Source organism: Giraffa tippelskirchi, chromosome 10 (genome assembly GCF_054371585.1).
Source record: "Giraffa tippelskirchi isolate mGirTip1 chromosome 10, T2T-mGirTip1v1.2.pri, whole genome shotgun sequence".
Taxonomy (NCBI): Eukaryota; Metazoa; Chordata; class Mammalia; order Artiodactyla; family Giraffidae; genus Giraffa; species Giraffa tippelskirchi.
In genome coordinates, this window is record NC_137284.1 from 2,215,124 (window position 1) to 2,242,289 (window position 27,166).

General features: G+C 54.0%; 1 protein-coding gene across 7 annotated transcripts in view; it reads left to right on the top strand.

Moving 5' to 3' along the window:
• Positions 1-27,166, top strand: part of KCNQ1 (potassium voltage-gated channel subfamily Q member 1) — a 364,825-nt gene that overhangs the window by 282,350 nt on the left and 55,309 nt on the right. For 3 of the 7 annotated variants that reach the window (XM_081533328.1, XM_081533329.1, XM_081533332.1), the window contains 4 exons: positions 4,723-4,798; positions 10,106-10,200; positions 11,129-11,175; positions 11,997-12,058. In XM_081533328.1, the coding sequence (XP_081389454.1) occupies positions 4,723-4,798; positions 10,106-10,200; positions 11,129-11,175; positions 11,997-12,058 (280 nt within the window). Of the gene's footprint in view, positions 1-4,722; positions 4,799-5,232; positions 5,458-10,105; positions 10,201-11,128; positions 11,176-11,996; positions 12,059-27,166 lie in introns of those variants that run through there. The other 4 variants (XM_081533326.1, XM_081533331.1, XM_081533327.1 and 1 more) reach the window with 3 other exon arrangements.

The following is a 27,166-nucleotide window of genomic DNA, read 5'->3' on the forward strand; positions in this document are numbered from 1 at the left end:
GAAATTGTTATTAATTAATTTTTATCCCCTCTCCACTTGTTAATTCTACGGCCCTTTATTATCCCATCAGTGGTTGCCTGGAGATGATCATACACATCCTTGACTCACTGGAGTCAACCTCAGATGAGCACTTTGACCGTTACCCTGACAACACGTGGTGCTCACAACTGTTTAGCTCCATGGACACCCCCATCCTTGCGCTATTTTTAATCATGCATTTTTGGCTGTAGCTATACATTAAACCTCAAGAAACATTAGCGTGATTGTTTCAGTCGATTTAATTCACTAATTTAAACTTTCTCACATATCTGTCCTTTTCTGCAGTCTTAATTGCTTCTTGTACTGAAATATCTCTATGCGTCCTTCTGGCATCATTGCTGAGTCCCGGGGAGCCCCCGGAGTCATTCTCCCAGTACAGGTCTCACCACTGTGGATTCTCTTGGTTTAGTTTTTACCTTCTCTTTTTATTATCATAGAAAAATGTGCATAACATAAACTATATCATTTGTATCATTTTAAGCATTTTTAAGTGCATCATTCAGGGTCATTAATTCCATTCGCATTGTTGTGTAACCATCACCCCATCAATCTCCAGAGCTTTTCACCTTCCCAAACAGACACTCTGTCCCCACTGAACGCTCCCCTCCACCCCCTCCCACCCCCCACCCTCCTACTTTCTATCTCTATGGATTTAATGACTCTAGGTCCTCATATAAGTGGAACAGTACAGAGTTTATCCTTTTGTGACTGGATTATTTCACTTGCACCTTCATTTCTAAAAATACATTGGATGGGTATGGAATGCCACCTTGGTAGGAATTTTCCTTGAGCTCTTTAAGGATGTTATTCTGGCTTTCATCCTCCCTGTTGACAAGTCAACCATCAGGATAATGTGTCATCATACACACACACACCCCCTCAGTACTTCTGTGCCTTTGGCCTTCAGCAGAGTGACTTGAATGGGCCTGGGTCTGTTATACCTTGTCTTTCTCTCCAACTGGATCCAAGGGAAAAGTGAAAATGTTAGTCACTCAGTCATGTCTGATTCTTTGTGACCCCATGGACTAGAGCCCACCAGGCTCCTCTGTCCCTGGAAATCTCCAGGCCAGAATACTGGAGTGAGTTGCCATTGCCTTCTCCAGGGGATCTTCCTGACCCCAGGATCGAACCTGGGTCTCCTGCATTGCAGGCAGATTCTTTACCGTCTGAGCCATCAGGGAAGCCTGGTAGATCCAAGGAGCTGCTTAAATCTGCGACCTGATGTCTTCCATCATTTGGGGAAAGTTCTGAACCATTCAGTCTTCAAAATTACTTGTTCTCCATTTTGTGACCTCCCCTTCTGAGAGGTCATGTGTATTAGAACCTCTAACCGTATCTCAGGTATCTCGTGTTTCTTCCTATACCTCTAATTCTACTTTCCCTCCGTACTCCATTCTGGCTATTTTCTCTAGTTCACAAGTACTCTCTCTTTTTTTTTCTTTTCTATGTCTCCTCTGCCATCAAATTCATCTCATGCATTCTTAATTTCCATGACTGTCCTTTCTGTTCTAGAATTTCCCTTTTTTTTCTTTTTAATATAAGTTTTACTTCTCCGGTGAAATTCTTTGTCCTGTCATCTGCTGCCTTGAGCCTGTCTATCACTGTTGTTTTCAAGTCCTAATCTCACAGCTCGGAAGCAGACGGTCTCATGTGTCTGCTCCTGAGTCTGTGGGTCAGCGTTTTGGGTTCCTCATCTGGGTGGCTTCACCCAGCTCCTTCCAAGTGGCAGCCTGGTGGTGACCAGGTGGTCTCAGCTGGCCTCAGGAGTTGGGAGCCGGCAGGTTGTTAGGCAGGGTGCCTCGGCTCTCCTCCACGTGGCTTTTCCAGCAGCCCAGCTCAGACATGTCCACGTGGCAAGAGTATCCCATGATGGTGGAAAGAGCAGGGTTGGGGGGAAGCCTCTGATGGGGGAACTGCAAAGGGCTTGCACCCGTCTCTAACTTTCCCCAGTCTGCCCTCTGGCCAAAACTCTATACACTTCCACCAAAGCAGGATTCACACACCCCTCCAAGAGACCCCAGAGTCTCATGCAATTAGAGATGCTACCATGCCCAAAGTCCAGCATCTCACAGTTGGCCTTTTTTTTCTGTGTCTTCCTCTGCCAGAAGCCTGGTCCCAGCACTATTTCAGGATTGATACATGTACCCCACTTTGGGGTCTAATTTCTTTTACTCTATTGATGCATAGCAAACCACACCTACATTTCCTGGCTTCACATCACAGCTCTTTTGTTATTCATGATTCCATGGGTCAGTAATTTGGGCTCAATTCAGCTGGAAGGTTGTTCTGATGGCTTTGTGTGAGGTGACTCACACAGCTGCAGTCACCTGGCGGTTCATCAGGGCTGGACAGTGGACGATGGCCTCGCTCACCTGTTATTGCTCTTGGCCTGGCTTTTGGCCAGCTTTCTTTTCACCACAATAAAGGTCAAGGTCAGCCTGAATTCAGCTAGTGGGAAAACCAACTCTTATCTCTTGGTGGAGGAGCTACGAGTCGACTCAATGAACATGAGTTTGAGCAAAACTCGGGAGATAGTGCAGGACAGGGAAGCCTGGCGTGCTGCAGTCCATGGGGCCTCAAAGAGTCGGACACGACTTAGCAACTGAGCAACAATCTACCCTAAGATCCGTTTCTGTGGTCTGTTTTGTCCCTTGGTTTTCAGTCTGTTGTGTATAAAGTAAATAGAGGCTCCATGATATCATCTCCCTATGGATGTCTTGGTTTTCTCTGGAGCGCCAAAGGTGCCAGGCAGAGCACTTGCTTCAGGTGGGGACTGAGGTGATATGAGGCCATGGCAGGGTTGGGACCTCCTCTGAAAGCCTGGGCTGTTTGCCAGGACCCCATCTCCTTGATGACTCTGAACCAGAATCCTCCTCCCCTCCATAACATGAGTCTGCGGAGGCCTCTGCTTAGATTTCTGTCCTTCTGGCAGCTGCTTCTTGCTCCATTTCTCAGAATCTCACCCCGTGCTGTGCAGCTTAGCTCACAAACACTTCAAGGAGAAACTGGGTGAAAGAGACTCCCTTCTCTCTGCCCGACCCCCATTCACCAGGATCTTGGCCTGTCAAGCCCTGGACGTCTTTGGAGCTCAGGCCTCCTGTTTATCTCGCCAGCCCAGGGAGCCCCAGCTTCACGCTCAGCCCATGTGCCCCACACAATAAACGCATGAATGTGCACGTGGGCTCACCCGGCTTGTTTCTCGCCTGGGATCTCAGCCCTTGGAGTCGTTCTTGGTCGTAAAGCTGTCACAGAGCTATGGTGGTGTCTTCAGCAGGAAGTGCAATCGGACGCAAGCTTCAGAGCCAGAAGCAAAGTCTCCGCTGGTTCCATGTACGTTATTTCCTTCCAGACTTTTTCTGTGCACATATATCAGCCATTGTGTTCCCCTTTTGATGATGTTTCTAGAAGGAACTTTGGGGTTTCCCATGTGGCGCTAATGGTAAAGAACCTGCCTGCCAATGCAAGAGACACAAGAGAAGCAGGTTCGATCCCTGGGTTGGGAAGATCCCCTGGAGGAGGGCATGGCAACCCACTCCAGTATTCTTATCCAGAGAATCCCATGGACAGAGAAATCTAGTGGGTTATAGTCCACAGGGTTGCAAAGAGTTGGATATGACTGAGGCAACTTAGCATGCACACACACACTAGGAGGAACTTTAGACGGGAGAAAATGCAGCACCCTTCACAGAGTGGTTTTCTTATTGTTCAGTCGCTCATTTGTGTCCAACTCTTTGCAGCCCCGTGGACGGCAGCACTCCAGGCTTCCTTGTCCTTCACCATCTTTCAGAGCTTGCTCAAACCCATGTCCATTGAGTCAATGATGCCATCAAACCATCTCATCTCTGTCATCCCCTTCTCCTTCTGCCCTCAATCTTTTCCAACATCAGGGTCTTTTCAGATGAGTCAGTTCTTCGCATCAGGTGGCCAAAGTACTGGAGCTACAGCTTCAGCATCAGTCCTTCTAATGAATATTCAGGGTTGATTTCCTTTAGGATGGACTGGTTGGATCTCCTTGCAGTCCAAGGAATCTCAAGAGTCTTTTCCAACACCACAGTTCAAAAGCATTAGTTCTTCGGAGCTCAGCTTTCTTTATAGTCCAACTCTCACATCCATACATGACTACTGGAAAAACCATAGCTTTGACTAGATGGACCTTTGTTGGCAAAGTAATGTCTCTGCTTCAGTGTGGCTAAGGTGGTTTAGGTGGCATAGGTAGTAACTATCCCCGGCTGATTTGTCCTGCCCTACATTTTCGAAGTGGGTACTGGTGGGCGGGCCATGGAACATTCCAGCTGCAAGGGGCCTTAGGGGTCATCTGTTTGTACCCTCTCCCCACTGTACTGGTGAGGAACCCGAAGGCCTCAAGGTAGAAAGAAGCCTGTGTGGCTGTACCATGGGTTAGGGGCATAGGCACTGCCAACACAGGACCCTGACTCCAACCCCACTGCTGAGTGACGAGCAGGGCAAGGGATTAAAAGCATCTCAGCCTCAGCCTTTCCTCCTGCCAGCAGGATGGAAAAGGATCCATCGGATCCATGCGGATCCCCATCCGGGAGGCTGAACGTTCTCCTTGGTCCTGGAGGGGCCCAGCCGTGTGCAGTGGGGACACTTGGGCCGCTTGCAGGCCTCTGACAGTGGCAGGCACGGGATGACCACCCTCCTCCTCTCCCTTCTCCACCGCAGGCTGCGGGAGCACCACCGGGCCACCATCAAGGTCATTCGGCGCATGCAGTACTTTGTGGCCAAGAAGAAATTCCAGGTGAGTCTGGCACTCAGCCCTCCTGCCCTGGTCCACTCTGAAATCCACTCACCCCCCCGACAGCGCAGGCCATACCCTGCCATGTCTGAGACCTGACCCTTCACCCATCAAACACCCTGCCATGACTTCAAGATCCATCTCCAAGACAGCTGGCTCTGGAGAGACGTTTCCCTGATAGGGCTGGACCCTGGGGCCTACCCAGAACCCAGAAACACAGAGCCCTGGAGCTCACTCACCCCCCACCCACACCCCCAGACAGGGGTGGGAGGGGCTCAGGGAGGGTGCAGAGCCAGCCCTGTGTCACCTGGACAGGAAGTACCTGCCCCAGGCCTGCTCAGGGCTTTTGTCCCCATCACCCACCCTCTGTGAGTCAGAACAGATGGGAGTGGCCTCCTTGGCGGTTCAGTGGCTGAGACTCTGTGCTCCCAATGCAGGGGGCCTGGGTTCGATCCCTGGCCAGAGAACTAGATCTCATATGCCACAACGAAGACCGAAGATCTGCTTGCCGCGACTGCCCCGCTTGCTTCAACTAAAGACCCTGCTTGCTGCAACTAAAGACCCTGCTTGCTGCAACTAAAGACCCCGCTTGCTGCAACTAAGACCCCACATGCAGCAAATACTGGTGCAGCTAAATAAAAAAAAAAAAAAAAAACAGAACAGAGAGGAGACCTGGCCCTGCTCTGTGCCCTGGGGGAGCCCCCTTTACCGGGAGAGGTAGGGTCTCCCTGGCTAGGCGGGGCTGGAGACTCTGAGGTTACCCACCGGCCCTCCTTCCAGGGGTGAGTCTCCTACAGCAGCCCCTGGAGAATGCCAGGTGATGACGGGCTTGGCACCTCTTTCCTCCATGGAGACTGTCATCTGTTGGAGGAGGGGGCCCGGCTCAGCCCTCCCTCCGAAAACACGGAGCCTTGGGAAGCAGGGACCCCTGGGGAAAGGCATTCTCTTTCCAGAAGGCTTGGCCACCGGTTCCTTTCAGAAGTGAGTTCCTGGTGGAGCCAGGCCTGGGGGTCACGCGGACTCAGCAGCAACATCCAGATGCCCCAGGCCTGCAGGCAGCACCAGGTGGGGAGGTTGGGATGACGTGTTCACATCAGCTGAATAGTCACAGCAGGGCTGGGGCGAGAACCAGACGCCGTGTGCCCCTCCGCTCTGCGCCTCCCATCCCAGCCCACAGGCTTGACTCCAGCCCTAGCCAGTCTCCCCAGCAGAGCCCTCACCCACCCAGGCCAGGGAGCCAGACTCAGTGGGGACCTCTGGACAGACCCCACTCCAGCAGCCCCGGGGAAGACCTCTTTCCCATCTGGAGTGGGAACAAGAGCCCGAGGACCATGCCCACCTGTGCCCTCAGCCTTGCCAGGACGCTGGTCCAAGCGCACGTGGCCCCCTTGGGGGAAAGGGGGTGAGAGAGAGGGGGAGGGGGTTGCACACAGTCCCCTGGGGCGTTGTGCTGCCCGCCTGCCCATCTGTCTGCCTCCAGCCCGGCAGGAGGCCTTCCCCCCCCCAAAACTGGGCCAAGCAGTGTTAAAGGCTCCCGCCAGGGCCTGAGACTCCTCATTGTTGGATCAAAGAGTCCGTGCAGGCCATTCCCAGCCGGCGCCAGGAGGCCTGCCCTGCACTGTTCTGGGCGAGATCTGACAGCCCAGATGCAGGGCCTTTGGGTCTGTGGCTGCTCCTTCCCCGAGGCCCAGCTGCCCTGGTTGAGCCAGCAGAGGGGCACCTGGTGGAACAGGGGGCTCAAGGGTGCTGGGCAAGGATGGGCTGGCCTCCCGGGTGGGGAAGGACCGGCAGGAACCTCCGCTGGGATCAGGTCTGGGCAGGACTGTCCCCAAGAGCAGAGGAGACCTGGGAAGGGCTCTCGCTGGAGAGTGGCTGGTGGTGACGGCTAAAACCTCTGATGCCAACCTGGGGGAGGGGGGCAGTGCAGAGAGGTCACTGGGACTCTTCCAGGATGGGGACGGTCCCTAGCCTGAGCAGCTGGCCCACTGTGCTTCCGGAGCAGGCCCCCGCTGGGCAGAGGCCAGAACCTGCTGCCTGGGGCACCGCTGGACCAGGCAGAGCCATGCCAGGGTGGACACCAGGCTTCCTGGGGGCTTCTTCCAGGTCTGGGGTACCCACAGGGCAGGCCCAGCTCAAGGGTTGATGTGAGCAGCTTCCAGATGAACCACAGATGCCCTGGGCAGATGGGCGCCCACAGTGGCCAGAGAAGGTGTGGGCGCTGGGGAGCGCCTGTCACAGAAACGCGGGCGAGAAAACCAACAGCTGGCCGCAGTGGGCACCCTGCCCTCCCTTCCAGGCCCGCGGTCTCCCTTCTGCCTCAGGACACAGGCCAGGGTCCTGCAAGCGGCCTGGGAAGCTTTTGGAAGGAGTCGGGCAGCCCCACTGGCCTGCTCCCCGCCCTTCCCTGTGCACGGGGCCCCTGAGGGCCTTCAATGGACCAGGCGGGGCCTGTGTGAGGAGGAGCTCCTCCTGCTCTGCCCTTGGGACAGAGGCTCTCAGGCAAGGCCCGGGTCTGGGGCAGCTGGAGGCGGGTGGGCAGCAAGAGGCCTCCAGGGAGGAGGGACCCAACAAGATAGAGGTGGTGGACGAGCCCCTGGTGGTGAGGCGATCTGGGGGGCTCCCGGGGTGGCCCCCGCCCCAGGCCCAGCTGTGAGGGCCCTTCCCCCACAGCAGCCTGTCTGTCTGCCCACACGCCCACCCCCATCTGGCCCCAGGGGCAGCAGACATGGCGGGTGGCCCCTCTGCAGGCCTCGCTGGCCGATAAGTACCCGGCTGGCCGCCCCTGTGTCTGGCCGGAGGAGCCAGAGCCTCTTAGCCCTTCAAGTTTGCCTTGAACTCCCGCGTCCACCGTCGGTCAGTCTGGACAGCCCGGCATTATCTCGGCTCATCTCAGGCTCCTGCTGCTGCCGCCAGAGGAAATTAGCTTTAGAGAGAAAGCTGAGATGAGCTCTGCAGCCGGACCCCAGGCAGCCACTTGACAAAGGCCTCCAGGAGCACTGACCAGACCCTGGTGGGGGTGGGGGGGGGGGAAGCGGGGGCTTATCAACTCCAAGATGAGTCTCAGGGGGCCTAAGACCCCGCCAGGCCATGGGTCCCAGGGCTCAGTCGGCTGTCGGTTACCCTGCTGAGGTCCACATGCTGCACAAAGGGAGGCAGGAGGCCCTGCTCACAGGCCCCTCTCCACCCTCGCTCCTGCCGGCACACACACACCTGTCCCCTGCACTCTCGTGCCTTCCCACGGAGACGTCTGTGTACATTTGTGCACTCAGGGGCCCACAGTGGCCCGTGACATCCCCGGGTGGGTGGGAGACCAGGACAATGACCTGCTCCATTCTGGGCCAGGCTTGCCCAACTTTGACCTCCAAACCCAGCCTTCCCTCTTCCGAGCCTGCCCCTGACCGCATCGGCAGGTCTAGGGGTGGCCCCAAGCCTCACAAAGCCCTTTGGCCCACAAGAAAAGCAGGCATCACCACTCAGGACCACCTCCCCGTGGGCACTAGACACAGCGCAGACCCTGGGCTCAGCCACAGCCACCATCACAGCCATTCGGGTTCTCCTGGCATGAGCCACTCAGGACCCCCGAGCCCTCTCTCTCCTCGCATCTTACTTTACCTTCACTCCCCTTGTCAGCCAGAAGGCTCAGCATCCCCATCTTACAGAAGCAAACACTGAGTCCTGGGCACATCACCACTAGCCTACAACCAAGCGCCACCCTTACACTTGTCCTGGAGCTGGGTGTGCAGCGTCAGAGAGACTGCCAGAGTTTTATCTCATCTCCAACCCCACGATCCTACAACAGGTCTTGCGTGTCGGCCATAAGGGGATGCAGGGTGGTCCCAGAGTCCGAAGCGGGGCTGGGTGTCAGCTGTGAGGGCCCCACCTGGCGAATCTCGTGGGGACAGGAGCCTCCCTGGCCTTCTTGTGCCCAGTCCCTGATGGGGAGGAGGGTTCCGTCCTGCCTCAGGATTCTGGGGTCCCAAACCATGTAGGGAGTTGAACTTTAGCTGCCAGTGTTGATGGCAGGGCCCCTGGGCATGTCCAGGGGTGCCCAGAGATAGAGGCAGGACTCTGCCCTCAAGGGAGCCCCATCTTTCTGGGAAGGCAGGGGTGTCCTTGCCCTTAGCCTAAGGTAGCCCACCTCTGGGATGGTACCACAGAAGAGGTAGGCCTCAGGCAGGCAGGGAGGACAGGTCCCCTGGGGCTCCCGGGTTTGAGACCTGGCCCTGGCCCTCGATGGGCACCTGAGCCTTATTCCTTCTCATCCTCTGACCCGCCAGCCCCGGCACGCCCTGCAAGCTGTCTGGAGTTTCTTGCAGGCCCGCTACCCTCCGCCCCCCAGCAAGAAGCAGTAACCTCCCAGCTCATCACTAGTGTGAGCCCTTCAGGGTTAATGAGACCACCTGGACCCCCCCAACCCTGTCTGCCTGAGGTCCCCCCAACAGAGTCTCTTTTCCCAATGAGCCCTACTTGCTTGTGTGGGCAAAGGGCCTCCTGAGCCATCAGACCCCCACTCGGCCAGTCCCCTGCTACCTGGGTGGGACCCGCAGCCCATGGGCTCCTGGGATCGAGGCCATAAATGTGGCTGGAGGTTTCGCTGACATCCTGAAAAGCCTCCTTCTCTCTGTTGTGGTTTCACCTGAGCCCCGGATGCATTTATGGGCTCAGGGCTGGCGCCGAGCCTGGAGCTCCAGGGTCCCCTGCCCTGCCCCCCTGGTCCCAGGCCCGCGGTGGGACCATCCTCTCCTCCCAGGCAGCCTGGGAGCCCCGGCAGGAGGCCTGCCACCCACAGCAGGCCCTGCAGGCTGAGGCTGTCCATGGGGCCCCCTCTGCTCACCTCAGGGCACTGACTGCGGGGGAAAGGGGTAGGGTGGATCGCCCCCACTCCAAGAACAGTGCAGGCGCCTGCCAGCAAGGGTGTGGTCAGCTTGGGGCCGAGGCCAGCAGGGGCTGCACAAAACTGCCCTCTTTGCCACTGACCGGAGCCAAGCTCGTCCCCCCACCCTGGGCCCTCAGCTGGGCCAGCTCTTCCAAAGCAGTTTGGAAACAGGGCTGCGGGCCTGGGAAGGGAGAGTAGGAAGGTCCCTGGATCCAGAGAGGCCAAGTCACTGGCCCTGGGTCACCCAGCTCCCGGGTGGGGTGGGGGATGGGGGGGGCTGAGCCCAGTCACCGAGTGCGCTGATCCAGGCCTGCCCCTTGGTGCCACATGGGCGGCTCCTTAAATCCCAGACGCGCACGGAGGATAAGCACCGTTCTGCGCCCCGCGCTGGCCCGCACGCGCAGGCACGGCCTGACTCTGTCTCTCCGCTGCAGCAAGCGCGGAAGCCCTACGACGTGCGAGACGTCATCGAGCAGTACTCCCAGGGCCACCTCAACCTCATGGTGCGCATCAAGGAGCTGCAGAGGAGGTGGGCGCTCCGGGCCGGGGCGGGGCGGGGTGTGGTCAGCGCTGGGCCACACGTGGGTGGCGGGGGCGGGGCGGGGCGGGGGTGGCAGGGGTGGGGCTCGGGCAGCGTGGGGTGGAGCTCGGGGGCTCGCTCCTCCTGCTTCCAAGTCTGGGGGTGCCGACACTTCACATCCCAGCCCACCCACTGTTGAGCAGGCCCAGGTCAAGCCCCGGGAGATACACGGCGGGGGAAGACCCTACTGGCTGGGCGCTGAGCACCCCAACTCTCGGAAGCCCACGTGTTCTGGCTTCTGGCCCACCGGCCGGAGAGCTCCCTCCCGGAGGCCGCCTGCTCCTTAGGGGCCTGCGTGGGCTCAGACCAGCTGCACATTGGGGTGGGCTGGCCCGGGGACCGAGCTCTATGAGGCACAGGGTGTGGCTGGGAGACCACCCGTGTTGACCACCCTGGCCAGGCAGGGGCTCAGGCTGCCGCCCCGCCCACCCATTCACCCCGCCCCTGTCACTGACCTACAACAGGGATGTGAAGCCCATCCAGCCCAGCGACCTAGCCTTGCCCTGGAAGGGACCTCTTGCAGTCCTGCCTCTCTGGACACTTTCAGGCACCTGGCCTGGGGCATTTTTTAAGCGGCCACAGGACACTAGGCGATTCTGGGATCCTGCTGTGCCCAGGGAGGATGACAAAGGGACAGTCCAACCACTGCCCTTCACCTCTGAGCCCCCCAGTCAGGCCCCCCTTGGGAGTATGGGCCTCTGGAATCTGAGAGGCACCTGGCTGGTTTAGGGGTGGTGCCAGGGGGCGGCCCCCAGAAGGGGCGGGCAGCTTGTCTTGCTGGGGACGTTGGCCCATCCGCCCACTGATGGGCCAGATGTTGGCGTGGTGACCTTGCCAAGCATGAGCTGGTCTCCATCTCCCTCTCCCCGCCCCCCAGGCTGGACCAGTCCATCGGGAAGCCCTCCCTCTTCATCTCCGTCTCAGGTGGGTTTCTGCATCGAGGCACCCTCAGCATGGCAGCACAGGCCAGACCCTCCTACCATCGCCCCACCCACGCCTGCCTCTTCCCACCGTCAGAAAATGCATGTCTCGCCAGGAAATCCAGGGAGATAGGGGACAGTTCGACCCACCCTAAGCAAGGTGGCTTTGAACACAATTTACATGGGATTTGCAGTTAGTACAAGAAACTGCCAGGGTTCCTATAAGGGCAGGCCTTTCTAGGCCATTGATGATCTGCGTGTAGAAACGTGACCGGGTCTTTGGGAAGGTGTGGGCCTGGAAGTGGGGCTGGGGGGTGAGAAGCCAGCCAGAACATCGCGGCAGAGGTGGGTGCCGCTCTCCAGCTCTTGAGGAAGTGGAGGGGGCTGCGGGTCACATGGGGAGAACGGGGCCAGGGCAGTTCCTTGGGGTTGCCCTAACCCAGGTTCAGGTGGGAGGTGCAGCCCAGGCAGGGGCAGGACAGCAGGGGTTTCAGGGGCGACAGGCATCCCCGGCCAGAGCGAGTGTCTCCTGGGGGCGGAGGGCACAGCGGGCACCATCTCAGGCAGGCTGTCCCTGTCTTCCGCGCTCTCGGGAATCAAGGAAACGGGAAGGGTGGGACACTGACAAGCCGGCCAGCGCCCGCCCATCCCACCCCGCCACCATCGCCTCCTGAAGTTCCCACCACGGAAGAGCTCTTAGGAGATGTCCTTGGAGGTTCAGACCTTCGACTCTCAGCTCCCTCAGCCCCGTCACCCTTCGTCACCTGCCCACCCCGCCCCATCAGCCAGCACAGGCGTCCCTGACTTGGGTGCTTTACCCCGCAGAGAAGACGAAGGACCGCGGCAGCAACTCGATCGGCGCCCGCCTGAACCGCGTGGAGGACAAGGTAGGCGCCCGGGGCCGCAGGCGGCGTCCCGGGGCCGGGGCAGGGCTGTCCCTGGGCGGCGCCCTCGGCCTCTGGGTCTCCCTCCGTCCGTCCCTCTGCCCTCTTTCCTTCCTCCTTCTCTCCTTCCGTCCCTGCTCGCGGGGGCTTCCTGCGGTAGGCGCCATCTACTTCCCCGTGTGCGGTGGGTATCGGCCCCGCAGGAGGGAAGAGGACGCTGGAGTCCAGGCTGGTCTGAGACCTCACACAGGGGACATCCTTATGGGCAAGTGGCACCGAGTGCCCGCAGGCCCCTCCCTGGCGTAGCTGAGGTGGGCATCACTCCCTTGGCCCCAGCCCGAGGGCACTCAGGGACTTGGAGACGCCGACAGTGGCACAGGGGTGCGTCATGCGGGGAGCAGGGGCTGCGGGCCCCAGGACCCTCCACTGCGGGCATCTGATTGAGGGCAGCGGGAGGTGGGCAGTGTCAGCCCAGGCCCTGCTGGGCGTCCGGGTGGGACGCCCACGCTCCCTCCGCTCCAGGGCGCGGCCGCCTTGGTGGCTGGGCGCCCCGGTCCTCCGTACCGGCATCCTGGAGCCCCCGTGGGTCTATGGCACGGGAGGGGCGGCCTGCTGCCCTTGACGTCTCTGTGGCCAGGTGCAGGCTCTTATCTTGCCAAACAGCTCGTTCATCTACATGTACTTTATCTGAGAGCCGCCGGGGGGGCTAAAAATAGAGGAATTTCGCTTGGGCAGGGAGGGCATCCACTGCTCCGTTTCCTGGGCAACGCCTGGCTCTGGCCCATGTCCGTCTCTGCTGCAGCTGGGCAGGCGGGCAGGGGCACAGCTCCCCGTTGCTGCCCCCCACCCCAGCCTGGGCCTGCAGGACTAGCCTCTGCCCACCTGCAGTCTTCCCCGGCCGGGGCGGGTGTGGGGTCACGATCCAGTACGTGGGGTCTGAGAGGGAGGGCCGCTGTCCAGGTGAAACGGGGGCCCTCACCCTCCGGCCTGGCCCTCTGGGGCTGTGTGACCCTGACATCCTGACCCCACTGGAGGGCTGGCCCATCTCGGCCAGCACAGAGCTAAGCAGGGCCTTTGTCCTGTCCAAGAGCAGACAGCCCAGTGGTGGACGCCTGTCTGGCAGGATGGGAACTGAAACCAAGAATGGTCAGCTCCCCAGGCCGGCGGCATCAGAGCCTCAGGGGCCCTGGACTCTGCTTCCATGGTGACCCATCCTTGGCTCTCAGTCTGTCTCCTGTGTGTGACCAGGGCTGGCGCGTTCCGTGAGAAGCAGCGGGTGACCGTGCTGAGTACAGCAGACCAGGCCCTCTGGGTGGGGCTTTCAGTCATCACGGGAAGCAGAGGGGGCCTTCCCTGGTGGTCCAGGGGCTGACTTCGTGTTTCCAATGCAGGGAGCCTGGGTTCGATCCCTGGTTGGGACCTAGATCCCACATGCTGCAACAAAAGAGCTCACATGCGGATCCCACATGGAGCAATTAAAAAGAAGGTTCCTTGTGCCACAACTAAGACCCGGTGCAGCCAAATAAATATTTCAACAACAAAAAATAAAGGAAGCAGAGGTACAGCCAGGCAGCAGACGCAGCGCCCCTCATGGGCCCCCTCGCCTGGCCCTGGGACAGCTTTTGCTGAGTGACCCCCACAGCCAGCGGGGGTTATGGTGGCCCCCGGGCCCGTGAGCCGGCACCCCCCCAGCCGCCCTGGGGGCACCCGCTGTCCCACCGCCCAGATGCTCTCACCCCTCTCCGCGTCCCTGCCCTGGTCTGGTTCTGTCCCCCGTCCCACTGACCTGGGGCTTACCTACGACTCTGCCCTGCTCAGGACAAGCCACTCCTCTAGGCCTAGGCTGGAGCCTGGTGTCCTCTGGGGGTGGTGATGGGGCGCCCAGGGTCCCCCGGAGCCCTCCGGCCACCTGTGGGGTCTAAGAATCAGGACAGAGCCCTTAGTCAGCCAGGGGCAGCGTGGCAGGCCGAGGTGGGGCCTGTGCTGGCCTTGGGGGGTGCACCATTATAGACCCACATTTCTTCAGATCCCAACAACCAAGCAGGGGAGGGTCCTGGAGGACAAGGTTTGGGAGCAAGGCCCCTGGCGGCCTCCACCCATCAGGCTCTGAGCCCAGGAGAGGGGCCGCCTGTTCCTGGGCAGCGAGGATGCTGCGATGGTCCGCGTTGGCCTCCCCTTTCCCCCTCAGAGCTGGTTCGGCCAAGAGGCTCCGTCACTTGGAGTCCTGAGGCTGCTCCACGCTCCCCGCCCCCGTGGACGTGCGGGCACCCAGGCGAGGCCTCCGTGGGCCCCTCCTCCGCCGGCCGATGCCCCTCGGGGAGGGACCCTGGGAAGCGTGTCCCAGGCCCCAGTTAGTTATCAGCATATCACAGCGGCCATCAGGCCCATAAACAACCCCCTGGCAATCCTGCTGACGTGGGAAGTTGGGGGCAGGAAACACAGCAGCCGTCCGGCCCTCGTACACCCAGCAGGCCCGCGGCAGCGGCAGTGCCAGCCGGCCTGCCGGCTGAGCCCCCGCCCTGAGCCTTCCCCGCACGCCGGGCCGGCCTCAGGCCGGAAGGGAGCCTGGGCCCCAACTGCTTCCTCATCTGGGCTCCGGCCCTCGGCGGGGAGGGCGGCGGTCTCCTCTCAGCCGGCTCGCGGCCTCAGGAAGAGGGGCTGGGAGAGGAGGGGGAGGGGGCTTGGGAGGCACGCAGCCACCCTACCCCCCCAACCCCTGTCTTGCAGGGGGAGCCCGGCACACCTGTCCCTGGCCTGGGCTGGCTGTCTAGGCCTGCCTGGCTCCAGGGGCGTGCAGGGCCGAAACAGCGTCCTGCCCGGGGCCTACACCCCACACCCCCCAAACCTGGCCTCACCCAGGGGCCTGGGGGACCCGCAGGTCCCCAGAGGAGACACGGGAGCTGCTCTTGCACGTTCTGTACTTGGCGGCGGGGGGGGGGGGAGAACAGCCTTTGCCCAAATAAATTCTCTTTTACAAGTAGGGAAACCGAGGCCCAGGGAGTTTGCGCAGCTGTCTAATTAGCTAGTTAGTCAGAGCTAGCCCCAGCGGAAGCCACGGCTGGAGGGGCAGATAAGGTGGAGAGAGACAGCAGAAAAGAATTTCATAAACACAAGGGGTCTGGTGAGAAGAAGCCGTGTCCGAACAAGGAGCGCCAGGCTGGGGGCGGGGTGGGGGCAGGCAGCAGCGGGGTCCGCTGGCGGCAGTGGTCAGACTCTGCCCTGGGGGGACGCCTCGCCAGCCCTGGGACGGGTCCTGAGAACACGACCCCCAGCCCTGGGGCCCCTCCCTGTCAGGGCTGCCGCGAGGCAAGGACCCTGGGCTCTCCAGGGACCTGATGAAGCAGTCGGCTCCCACCTTCCTCCCCCCAGTGTGTATTCTTAGCTCCGGCCCCTGGACCTGCTGCAGTGTTTACATTGAGCCCTGTTTATTTTGCAAGCTCAGCTCACACTGCTTTTGCTGATATGAGGAACACAGTGGGCTGGGAGAATTTCTTTCTTCTCTGTTTTTGCCGGAAATGTTCATGGCTCAGAGCCGGACACCGGGAGTCCTGGGTTTCCAGGCCCCAGTTCAGAGAGACAGGGTGGGAAGGGCCCTCCCCCACCTGGCATTCCTTCCACCGCCCCGTCCTAGAACCCTGGCTGGGCACACCTCTCTCCTGGACAGACGTGCCCCCAGCCCGGGCCCCCCGCCGCCTCACCGCCCCAGCCCCTCCCTATACCAGGAGGGCCAGGTCACCAGGGACCTGGCGTCTGTTCCCAACCTCCCTCCTCCTGCTCTGTCCTCCTCCCGGACCTCTCCATCCCCCGGGCCTAAAAGCAGGACCCGGAGGCATGACCATCCCGGCAGCTCCCCCTGCCTCCCTCCCTAGAGCCCCTCAAAGCTGCTCACCCTTGCACGCCAGCTACACACCCTGCCTGCTGAGTTTGGGCCTCTATTATCTTGGGCTTAGACTATTTTTCCAGACATCTATGTGGTCTCTGGCCTCTCCCCACCGCATCCCAGTCCTTCCCGTTGTATAATCTTTCTTAGACGCTGCGGAAACTCTCTTGCTCACCTTTCCTTCAGAATCATTGTGTCCACATTTGTGGGTGAGATAGGTCCTTCTGTTCTCATCTGTTTGGGCATCCCGTTTAGGAGAGCCTCACGGAATGAGCTAAGAAGCCATGTGTCTTCTTTTGTATTCTAGAATATTTTGTATAGGGTTAGGGTTTTCTTCCCCAGAATGTTTGGAGAAACTGGAAGGAAAAGCCACCCGTGTTCAGGCCCGCCGCGTTCTCTGTGGGCAGATTTTTCATTGCGTCAACGACTCGGATGGTTGCGGGACGGGTAGGGTTCTCTATCTCTTCTTGTGTCAGTTTTGATAAGTCGCTCACTCTGACAATGTGCACATTCCACCCTGGTTCTCACATTTGTTGGTGTTTATTGTCATTTTAGCACCTGCACCATCCGTAGTTTGTTGCTGTCGTTGAGTCGCTCAGTCGTGTCCGACTCTTTGCGGCCCCGTGGACTGTAGCCGCCAGGCTCCTCTGTCCATGGGATTGTCCAGGCAAGAATACTGGAGTGGGTTGCCAACCCTGCCCCATCCAGGGGATCTTCCCGACCCAGGGATCAAACGCTCTTGCCTCCTGCATTGGCAAGCGGATTCTTTACCGCTGAGCCCCTATCTCATTTGCTTGTCTGTGCCTTCGCGTATCTCCATCGTTCACGCTTGCGAGCTCCTTGACAGTTTTATTCGCGTCTTCAACACACGTTTGACTTGGTTGATCCTCCCTTTTGTCAGTTTGTTTTGTTTCATTCCCTTTATTTTCTTCCTTCTATTTACTTGGGTTTAATGTTTTATTCTTTCTTTAACTTGTTAGGTTGAATTCATTTTTAGACTTTCTAGATTTCTGATGTGTGCTCTTAAGGCTACACTTTTATTTTTCTCTAAATGCCAGTGAAACTTCATGCCCCAGGTTTTAATCTGCAGCATTCAATTGTAATGTTCATTCACATAAAGATTTCTCAAGTCTCCACTATGACCTCCTGTTTATCCCAGGAGCTATTTTGCAATATGATTTTCATCATCGTTATAAGTGTTACTGCTCGACTGTCAGAGAAAGTGCTCTGCAGGGCATCAGTCCTTTGAAACGTTTTGAAATATGTTGCATAGGTACAAGATGTCTTCAATATTTGTAAATGTACCTTCTCTGTTTGAATAAAATGTGTATTTTGAAGTTGTCAGTTGCGGTGTTACACTTGTGTCTGTTAGAACAAGCTTGTTAATTGGTTCCTCACTGGAATGTTTTTATCTACTTGATCTATCATTACTGAGAAATGTATTGAAGTGCCAACTATTGTGCAGAATTTCCCTACTTTATATTTCTGTCCATTTTTGCTTCGTATATTTTTTAGATCTTGTGATCATGTACATATAATATTCCATTTTTTGTATATTCACTGCTGGATTCAGTGTGATCGATGTGTTCCATAATACCCTCTTTCTCTCAAGCAGGCTTTCCCCCCCCCCTTAAAGCCTATTAACATTGTTATACAAACCTAATTTTCTTTGTAATCTTTTTTGTTAAGCTTTCTTGAGGTATAATTTACGTGCCATAAAATTCACCCACTATAAATGCAGACAGCACATTTTAGTAAATCTCTAATTTGATGTGCAACCAACATCAAAATGAAGTTTGGGAACATTTTCAACACCCCCAATTCCCTCAGTTCCATTTGCAAGCACCGCCAGCTTTCTGTCTCTGTAGCCTTAACTTTCAATAAGGCTAGAAATCTGCCTTTTCTGGATGTTCCCTACAAATGGAATCAGACAGCTTGTGGTGTTGTGTGTTTAGCTTTTCTCACATAACGTAACATTCTTGAGGGTCGTCTGTGCTGCATCATGTATTTCTTTTCTTCTTAACTCTCAGCAGCATTCTGTTGTATGGATCAACCACATTCTGTTTATCCATTTGCAAGTTGATAGGCGTTTGGACTGTTTCCAGTTTGAGGCTATTATGGTCAATGCCGCTGTGAACTTTTTATCTACGAGTCTGTGTATGGACATATGTTTTCATTTCCTTCGGTCAGGTTCCTAAGAGGGGAATTGATGGGTCATATGGTAAGTTTCTGTTTAACTTTCTAAAACACTTCTAAACTGTTTTCCAAAGAGTTTGTACCATTTTGATTTCCCACCAGTAACACACAAAGGTTCCACTTTCTCTATATCCTTACAAATACATGGTATGGTTGGTCTTTTTTCTTTTCGCCATTCTAGCTGTGGGTTTGATTTGCATTTCCTTAATCACTAATGATGTTGAGCGACTTTTCATGTGCTTATTAGCCATTCATAGTCTTCTCAGGGGAAATGTTTATTCAACCCTCCTGACTATTTTCTAATTAAGTAGTTCTGTTCTTGAGTTGTAAGAGTTGTTTATATGTTCTGGATACAAGTCTTTTATCAGATATATGACTTGCAAGTATTTTCTCCCACTCTGTGGCCGTCTTTTCATGTTCTTAATCATGTCTTTTAAAACACAAAAGTTTTAAATTGTAAAGAAGTCCAACTTATCTTTTCTTGTATGACTCATGCTTTTGATGTTGTATGTAAGACTTCTCTGCCTAATCCAGGGACATGAACGTTTCCTTCTATTTTTTTCTGGTAGACTTTTTTTTAGTTTTAACTCTTACATTTAGGTCTGTGATTTATTTTGAGTTAATTTTGGGATGTGGTATGTGGAAACGTTTGGGGTTTTTGTTGTTTTGGTTTGGTTTTTGTTCTGTTTGCTATAGATATCCAGTTGCCTTGGTACCATTTGTTGAAAAGTCCCTCATTGAATTTTCATGACGCCTTTGTCAAAAATCAATTGAACGTAAGTATATGGGTTTACTTCTGGATTCTCAATTCTGGACTCCTGGTCTCTAGCCCTGTCTTTAAATCCACATTATTCTATCTTGATTATTGTAGCTTTGCAGTAAGTTTTGAAATCAGGTAGTGTTAGTCCTCCAATTTTCTTCTTTCTCAATTCATTTTGCCCTTTCTAAGTTTTATGAATTTTTATATGAATTTTAGAGTCAGCTTCCCAGTTTCTACCAAAAAATAAGTAAATAAGAGAGAGAGAGAGAGAAAAAAAAAGAAGAAACCTGATAGGATTTTCCTAGAGATTGTATTGAATCTATAGATCCATTTGGGAAAACTTGACATCTTAACAGTATTGAGTCTTCTAGTTCATGAACATGGTATATCCTTCTGTTTATTTGATCTATTTTAATTTCTTCCCATTATATTTTATAGTTTTCAGTGTATAAATCTTACATATCCTTTGTTAACTTTCTCTCTAAATATTTTATTATTTTTGATGGTACTGTTAATGGAATTGTTTTCTTAATTTCATTTTTGAGTTGTTACTGGTATACAGAAATTAGAGAAGGAAATGGCAACCCACTCCAATATTCTTGCCTAGAGAATCCTGTGGACGGAGGAGCCTGGTGGGCTGCTGTCCATAGGGTCGCACAGGGTCAGACAAGACTGAAATGACTTAGCATGCATGCATGCATTGGAGAAGTAAATGGTAACCCACTCCAGTATTCTTGCCTGGAGAATCCCAGGGACAGAGGAGCCTGGTGGGCTGCCGTCTATGGGGTCGCACAGAGTCGGACACGACTGAAGTGACTTAGCAGCAGCAGCAGTATAGAGAAATGCAATTAAATTTTTATATTAAGCTTACAAACTGTGACTTCATTGTTATTACTGCTAGTAAATTTTGTTGTTGTTGATTCCTTAGGATTTGCTACATATAGGATCATGTCATATATGGGGCTTCCCTGTTGGCTCAGATGGTAAAGAATCTGACTGCAATGTGGGAGACCTGGGTTCAATCCCTGGGTTGGGAAGATCCCGTGGAGAAGGAAATGGCAACCCACTCCAGTATTCTTGCCTGGAGAATCCCATGGACAGAGGAGCCTGGGGCAGGCTACAGTCCATGGGGTTGCAGAGTCAGACAAAACTAAGCGACTTTTACTTTCACTTTTGTCATGTATGAATAAGGACAATTTTATGTCTTCCTTCCAAACTGTATGCCTTTAATTTCCTTTTCTACCTAATTACACTAGCTTGACTGTCTAGTAAAATGTTAACTACAAGTGGCTAGAGAAAGTCTTGTAGGGCAAACTATTCCATCATTTACCACTAAATATGATGTAGGTTTTCATTAAATGCTGTTTGTTGAGTTGAGGATGTTTCCTTCTATTCGTAGTGTGTGTTCAGAGTTCTTCTCACAAATGGATGTTAGATTTTCTCAATTGCCCATTCTGCAACTTTTGAGACGGTCATGTGCTTTTTAGCCCTTATCTCTATTAATATGATGTGATACATTAACTGATTTGGGGGTTTTAAACCAATCTTGTATTTCCCACTTGATCATGGTGTACAATCTCTTTTATCTGTCATTGGATTTGGTTTGCTAAGATTTTGTTAGGAATGTTTGCATCTATATTCATAAAAGATACTGTTCTGTAGTTTTCTTGTGGGTTTTTTTTTCTTTCTGATTTTGGTGTTGGGTTTTTTAATTCTTTTTTTAATCATATACACATTTTAGATGTCTTTGGTAAACTCTAGATTTTTAAAAATTATTTAATACATCTATACTTAATATAATTTCCAATGTATTTTGATTGATTTATAGCCATGTATTTTGTGCTTTTTATTTGTACTAAATTTTTTAATGTTTACTTTGCTCTTCTTTCTTGTCTCTTGTTGGATTGATAGTTATTTTTCATTGCACATTTTCTTTTACTGGTTTTGAAGTTATATGACCATTCTTGTAGAAGGTAACCTAGGACTTTCTAAACAGTTATATAATAAAGCCATTTGCTATGTTTACCCGCATCTGTAATCAAATAAGTACCTTAAAACATTTTAGTTTCAATCTCTCCAGCTAACTTATATGTTTTGTTGTATATGTAAGCTCAAACATAATTAGTAGTGTTTTATATAATCAATATATGTTTAAATTTACCCATCTATTTGCATGTTTTGTCACACATCGTTTATTTTTTATCTCAGATCTTATATCTGGGGTCACTTTTTTTGACTCAAGTATTCATTAGAATTTTATTCAGCAAAAAACAAAACCCTTCTGATTTTATTTGTTTTAAAATGATGGTTTTACTGTTGTTCTTAAAAAATATTTCCACTGGCTACAAAATTCTAGACCCTAGGTTACCAAAATGATGTTCTTTTAACACACTGAAAATATGATCAAGCTGTTGTTTGACTTTCATTGTTTCCATTGAGAACAGAGATGACAGTGAGTCGCTGCTCTTCAGAAGGCATCTTTTCTTTCTGGCTGGTTTTACGCTCTTTCCTTTGACTCGAGTGTTTTGCATTTTCATTGTGTTATTAGAGAGTGTCATTTGTTCATTCTGCTTAAAATTCATTGAGTTTCCTTGGTGTGTGGTTGGTGAACTGCATCAGGTCAGGATTACACTCAGCCACTCTCTCTTCATACTTTGCTTTGGTTCCCTGTCTCTTCTGGAACTTTCCCTGGACACCTCCGTCCTCTCCATCTCTTAGTGCTTCTCTCTTTTTCTTTTATAAAAAGTCACTTTGTTCTCTGTACTGCATTCTGGATAATGTCTTCTGATCCATTTCCAATTCACTAATTATTTCTTCAGCTGTGTCTAATCTACAGTTAAACCTATCCAAAGAATTTTAAATTTCAATGATTGTTTTTCTATTTATGGAAATCCTATTTGGTTCTTATGCATACTTGATAGACCTTTTTATACTACCTTTCTTTTCACTTGTACATTCAAACTTGAAAAAAATTTCTTGAAATGTATTGAATACAGCTATTTTATGTTTGAAAGCGTGAAAGTGTTAGTTGCTCAGTCATATCTGACTCTTTGCAACTCCATGACTGTAGCCTGCCAGGATCCTCTGTCCATGGAATTTTCCAGGCAAGAATACTGGAGTGGGTAAGCCATTCCCTTCTCCAGGGGATCGCCCCAAGCCAGGGATCAAACCCAGGTCTCCTGCATTGCAGGCAGGAGTTTCTGTTAATTCTAAGTCTTTGTGAGTCACCTTATCTGTTTATGTTTTTTTCCTCCTGGCCCTCATTCATGGTGTTTTGTTCCCTTTGAGGATTTCCCTTTTTTAATCATAAGTTCATATATCTTACCATGTATCTCTGAGGATTTTTGAGGTCTAATGTGAAGTTGACCCTGGGGAGGATCTATGTTAATTTCTTCCATTGCTATACATGTGGGAGCACTACCAGCCTGAGCTATAAATTCTAGGCTCAACATTTTTGGGACCACTCACGTGGTGTGCATTTAGGCTTCCAAGCTGAGCATACCAGCTTGTGGATATGGCTTCTCAGATCAAATATTGTTCCACTCCTGTTAGCAGCAAAGCAATTTTCTATATAGTCTTTTCAGGGACTGGGTTATTTCTCACTGACTATTGAACCTTCACACTGAACACAGAGCACTTTGAAGGTTCTAGCTTTACATAGGGCTCTGCCGTAACACTTCCCACCTGGGGCAGGTCTGGGCTTGGATACCTAGGCATCCATCCCCTGCGAGACTGTGAAAACCAAAGCTCAAGTTTACTCAGTTCATCAAATGCCTTCAGGACACCTCTTACCTCTGTGGGTTCCACATTCACTGTGCGTTCAGCCTCTGATCTCTCTTACCTCCCGACTAGCTCATCAAGGCCAATGAGTCTTGCAGGCAGACAAGGTCTTGTTCACTTACAGGGTACAGAGTCAGGGTTTGGAAGGTGGGGTTTTTCTGGGTAGCCTGGGTCTTCTGGCTGCTGTTCCAACTCCATGTGCTGATTCCTGACCTTCCTAGGCTTCATCTCCCCATGAAATTGCGAGATGCTGGTCAGTAGCAATGTGTCTGGTTCATGCTGGTCTGTGGGGTCTTAGTGATAAGTAGATCTCATTCTGGGGCTCCAGTGGTTCTGTATTGGGCCAGCAGTCGTTAGGGACTGGACTGAGAAGAATGCCCTTCTCCAAGCCCCCTGGGCCTCAGAGAGAAAGGACTCCCCCACTAACTTGTACTGAGGCCAAGGATCTAGAGATAGGAGCCTCTAGACCAGGGGACAGCAAACTGGGGCCCATGGACCAAATCTGGCCCCTGACCTAAAGAATGTGTGACAAAGCCTGTGTATGATCCCTAATGCCTATGATATTTACTATCTGGCAGTTTACAAGAAAGTTTGCTGATCCCCAATTCAGACCAACATTGCCCAATAGAAATATAATGGGAGCCACAGATATAATGTCAAACTTTCTAATAGCCACATCAGAAAAATAAAAAGAAACAAGTTAAATTCATTGCAACATATTTTATCTAACCCAGTAGATTAAAACATTATCACTTTGGGACTTCCCTGGGAGACAGTGATTAAGACTCTGCGCTTCCACTGCATAGGGAGCAGGTTCAATGCCTGGTCAGGGAACTAAGATCTCATATGCTGCACAGCATGACCAAAAACTAAAAAAAAAAAAAAAAAGTTAAATTATCATTTCAATATATGATATTAAAAGAATGGTTAGGGTAGACAACATCCTGTCTCCAAAAGCCAGTGTGTGTTTTAGACCTAGAGCATGCCTCTATCTGGATGCTGAATTTTCATAAGAACTGCTTGGTCTGCATTTAGGTATCAGAAGATTTACAGTTGTAAAGGGAGATTCTCATGCCTAAATTAGCACTCCAAACAACTGTCGTTAAAAGTTTTCTAATAACTGAGTTGGGGATCTGTATTTAAATCTGAATTCATTAAAATTCAATCAAATTGAGATCCAGTTTCTCGGGGTCAGCCACATCTCCAGTGCTCTGTAGGTGAGCTTGGCTGGTGACAGGCTATGGCACCGTAACTTTAGACTGTTGTGTGCTGGCGGGCAGAGGCGGGAATGGCCCCTGAGCATGTGACCAGGCCGGGCGCAGGGAAGTGCTGGGTGAACACCAAACGGGTGAGCAGGTGCTGATGTGGGGCAGGTGGGGGGGGCTGGTGGGGGGAGCATCTCCCAGGCCCAGCATCCCCTCTGAATGTCCCTGCACCCTCTTGGGCTCCCAGTCCTCAGACTCGAGCCTTCAGAGCACGTGACCCACACCTCCCTGAGACCATCTGCCTGGCATCCTGGTTCTTATAACAGCATCTGTCTCCCGCCAGCCTTGGCTCCTGGCGGCCATAGGAACAGCGTTGACCTTGTGAGGCTGCGTTCCCAGGCTGTCTCGGACTCCGCGGGGCACCTCATCTGCAGCTGGGGCCAGTTGCCTCTGAAGCCTGGGCAGTCTCAAAGGGGCTCCCCGCACCCCATGCGTAGCTCCCCATCATCCCTCTGCTCCTGCAACACTCCTCTCTTTGCTGGTGAACTGCTCTTGAGTGGCAGGGCCGTAAATAGGCGAAGGCGTGGGCTTTGCCTGATCAAAGGGTCCCCTTCAGAAGCCGTCATTAGCTGCTATTCTGGGAACTGGTTATTTTAAGGTTAGTGTATTTTTTCTTTCCTGAGGAGCCGTCTTAGTGGATGGCGAGGTCCTGAGGTGCTGGCTCTTCAGTCAAACCACACAAGCCCTGTTTTGTCTAGGGTTTCAAAGATAAACCTATAATGAAAGCGTCAGTTGACGCTAAGCGCTGCCATCCCCATTCCTGGGCAGAGGTGGGCAGGGCTGCCAGGGAGTCCCTGTACCCCTCGAGCCACAAGGAGACTTGACGGCCCCGGGACGGGGCTGCCATGCTCCTGGAGGGAACCAAGGTCAGAGTCCAGCATTCTCACGGCCAAGGCAGCCCCCACAGGCCTTGCCTAGAGCCTGGCTCAGGGGGGCAGCTTTCAACAGACGGCCCAGCTTTGGCCAAAGATCTGTGGGAAGAGGCCCACCCCCACCCATGGCCAAGGGAATGCGCAGTGACATCATGGTTTAAGAAAATGATAATACCCAGTGCTGGCACGCACGTGGGAAAACAGGCATTCTCACACACTGCTGGTGGGGACTCAAATTACTACAGGGTTACACTTCTGGAAAGGAATCTAGCAGCATCTGTGAACATTAGAAGTGCATGTACCTTTGAATCCCAGGAAAGGAAGCTCCAGGGTCAGAGGCCTACGTATCAGGATGCTAGCCATGCTCTAATGAGTGACTGAGAGAAATGAGGAGCTACTTAGTTGCAGTGAGCGAAGAGCTGAGTAAAGGAGACTCCTCCAGCTGTAGGTACCACTCAGCCCGATGGCTGTCAGTGGCTGATGAGTGGCTAAGCCAGAAACCTGAGATGCCGAGAACTCAGGTTCCCAGAAACTGCGCTGCCCAGGACAGCCATGGGGAGGGCCAGGGAGCCCAGCCCAGCTCCAGGGCACAGGGGCTGTCCCGGCAGCAGACAGCCCGGGTGCAACTTTGAGTGGCTCAATCCTCGTTTGTTCAAGGTCAGGGTGCCCCTTGCAGTCTGTGTGCGAGTTCAAGGTCGTTCAGGTAGAAATGTGGTGTTCCGTCCCGTTTCCTGCTCTGGCCTCGGTCCTCTGTCTGCTGGGGCTGCTCTCCCGCCAGGAAAACTAGCCCCTAAACTCAGCATCCTTCCCCCACAGCCCCTCCCCAGGACTCCAGGTTCCCTCAGCACCCAAGTCTTGGTCACTGATCTGAGCCTCCTTTCCCAAAGATCCACTCTATGCCAAGATGGGGGACAAGGTCCATCGGGTCCAGGCCCGAGGCCCAGCCCCAGCCCAGAAGCCGTACACACACATCACTTCTGCTCCATCCCACCAGCAGAACTAGCCATGTGGTCCCACCCAGAGCAGTGTGGGGTCTGTCGTCCCAGCAGGACCCTCTGGGGTCGTCCGTGTGGTGGGACGTCCGTCTCCTCCACCCATGTTCCCTCAGAGATGGCAGACGCACCCCGTGACGCGGGCCTGCCCACCTGTCCCCGCCCGCACACAGCTCCCCTCAACAGCCCTCCCCAAGGTCCCAGGTCAGCAGCCGCCATGGACGGGAACAGCAACATGGCCAGGGACCTGCCCTCTGCCCCCAGCAGGACCCCTAGAACAGCCCAGCACCCTAGGGGCCCACACGCTAGACTTGGTTTTGTGGGTCAAGTGCCCATCAGGGTTAGGGGGCACCCAGGGAGAAAGGCCTGGGAGATTCAGGCCTGACCATCCGGCCCCCCCATAGGCTGGCACCGCCGTGAGCATGAAAGGGACGAACCAGGGCCAATGGGCAGGCAGTGTGGCCCGCCGCGGGGCCTGAGCTGCCGTCCGAGCCCTGCTCACTCCACCCTTGTCCCCAAGGTCCCGCTGACAGGGCTGGAGCAGGACTCCCTCTCGGAGGGGCTGAGCCACCTCAGCAGGAGCCCCGCACACCCCACTCCCGAGGTCAGAAGACCGGGTCACCCATCACATCCGTGAGTCCGGTTTTTACAGGAGATGCTAAAATCCCACCCCTTCTTTTCAGAGGCTTGGTTCCCTGTCCCTGAGTGAGGGCGTTGGTCAGGTGGCCCCAGGGGACCTGTAGGCCTCCCAGCCCTTCCATCCCATCAAGGGTAAGATCTTCAGGACCCTGTGGTGTCCAGGGGGGCATGTCCAAGAGGCCACGGTCACGGGAGGGAGGTCAGCGCTCCACTGGCCTGGAGCTGATGCTCGGGCGGCTCCTGAGCCTCTCCTGATGTGGAAGCAAGAGGGCTGGCCTCGTAGCTCACCCCCTCTCTGTACCCCACCAGTCCACCTCCTCTTGGCCAGCGAGAGCCCGTCTCCCGGAAGGAACGTGAGTGCTGGCTTTGGGAGTCTGTTCCACCTCAGGTTCTAGGTCTGGGGCCTGGCATGGGAGGTGTTCAGCCAAAACAGTGATCTTGAAGACTGCACCTCACGTGTCATAGGCCCCACCTCCAGGGGGCTTGGGACTGAAGGAGGCTGGTGGAGACGTACCCGGTACATCCCAGGGATGCCCTCTCCGAGGGGATGGGCACTGCTCACCAGCCTCTCTGAGCCTGTTTCCCACTCTCCCGAAGGGGAGGGTATGTGAGCACCAGGCCACCTGTCCAGGTCTGGTCTCCTGTGGCTGCCGCGCCCATACCTGACACCCAAGGGCCTGGGATCTGCCCCAGAGCTGCCTGTGGCGAGACCAGCCAGGGGCTTCCG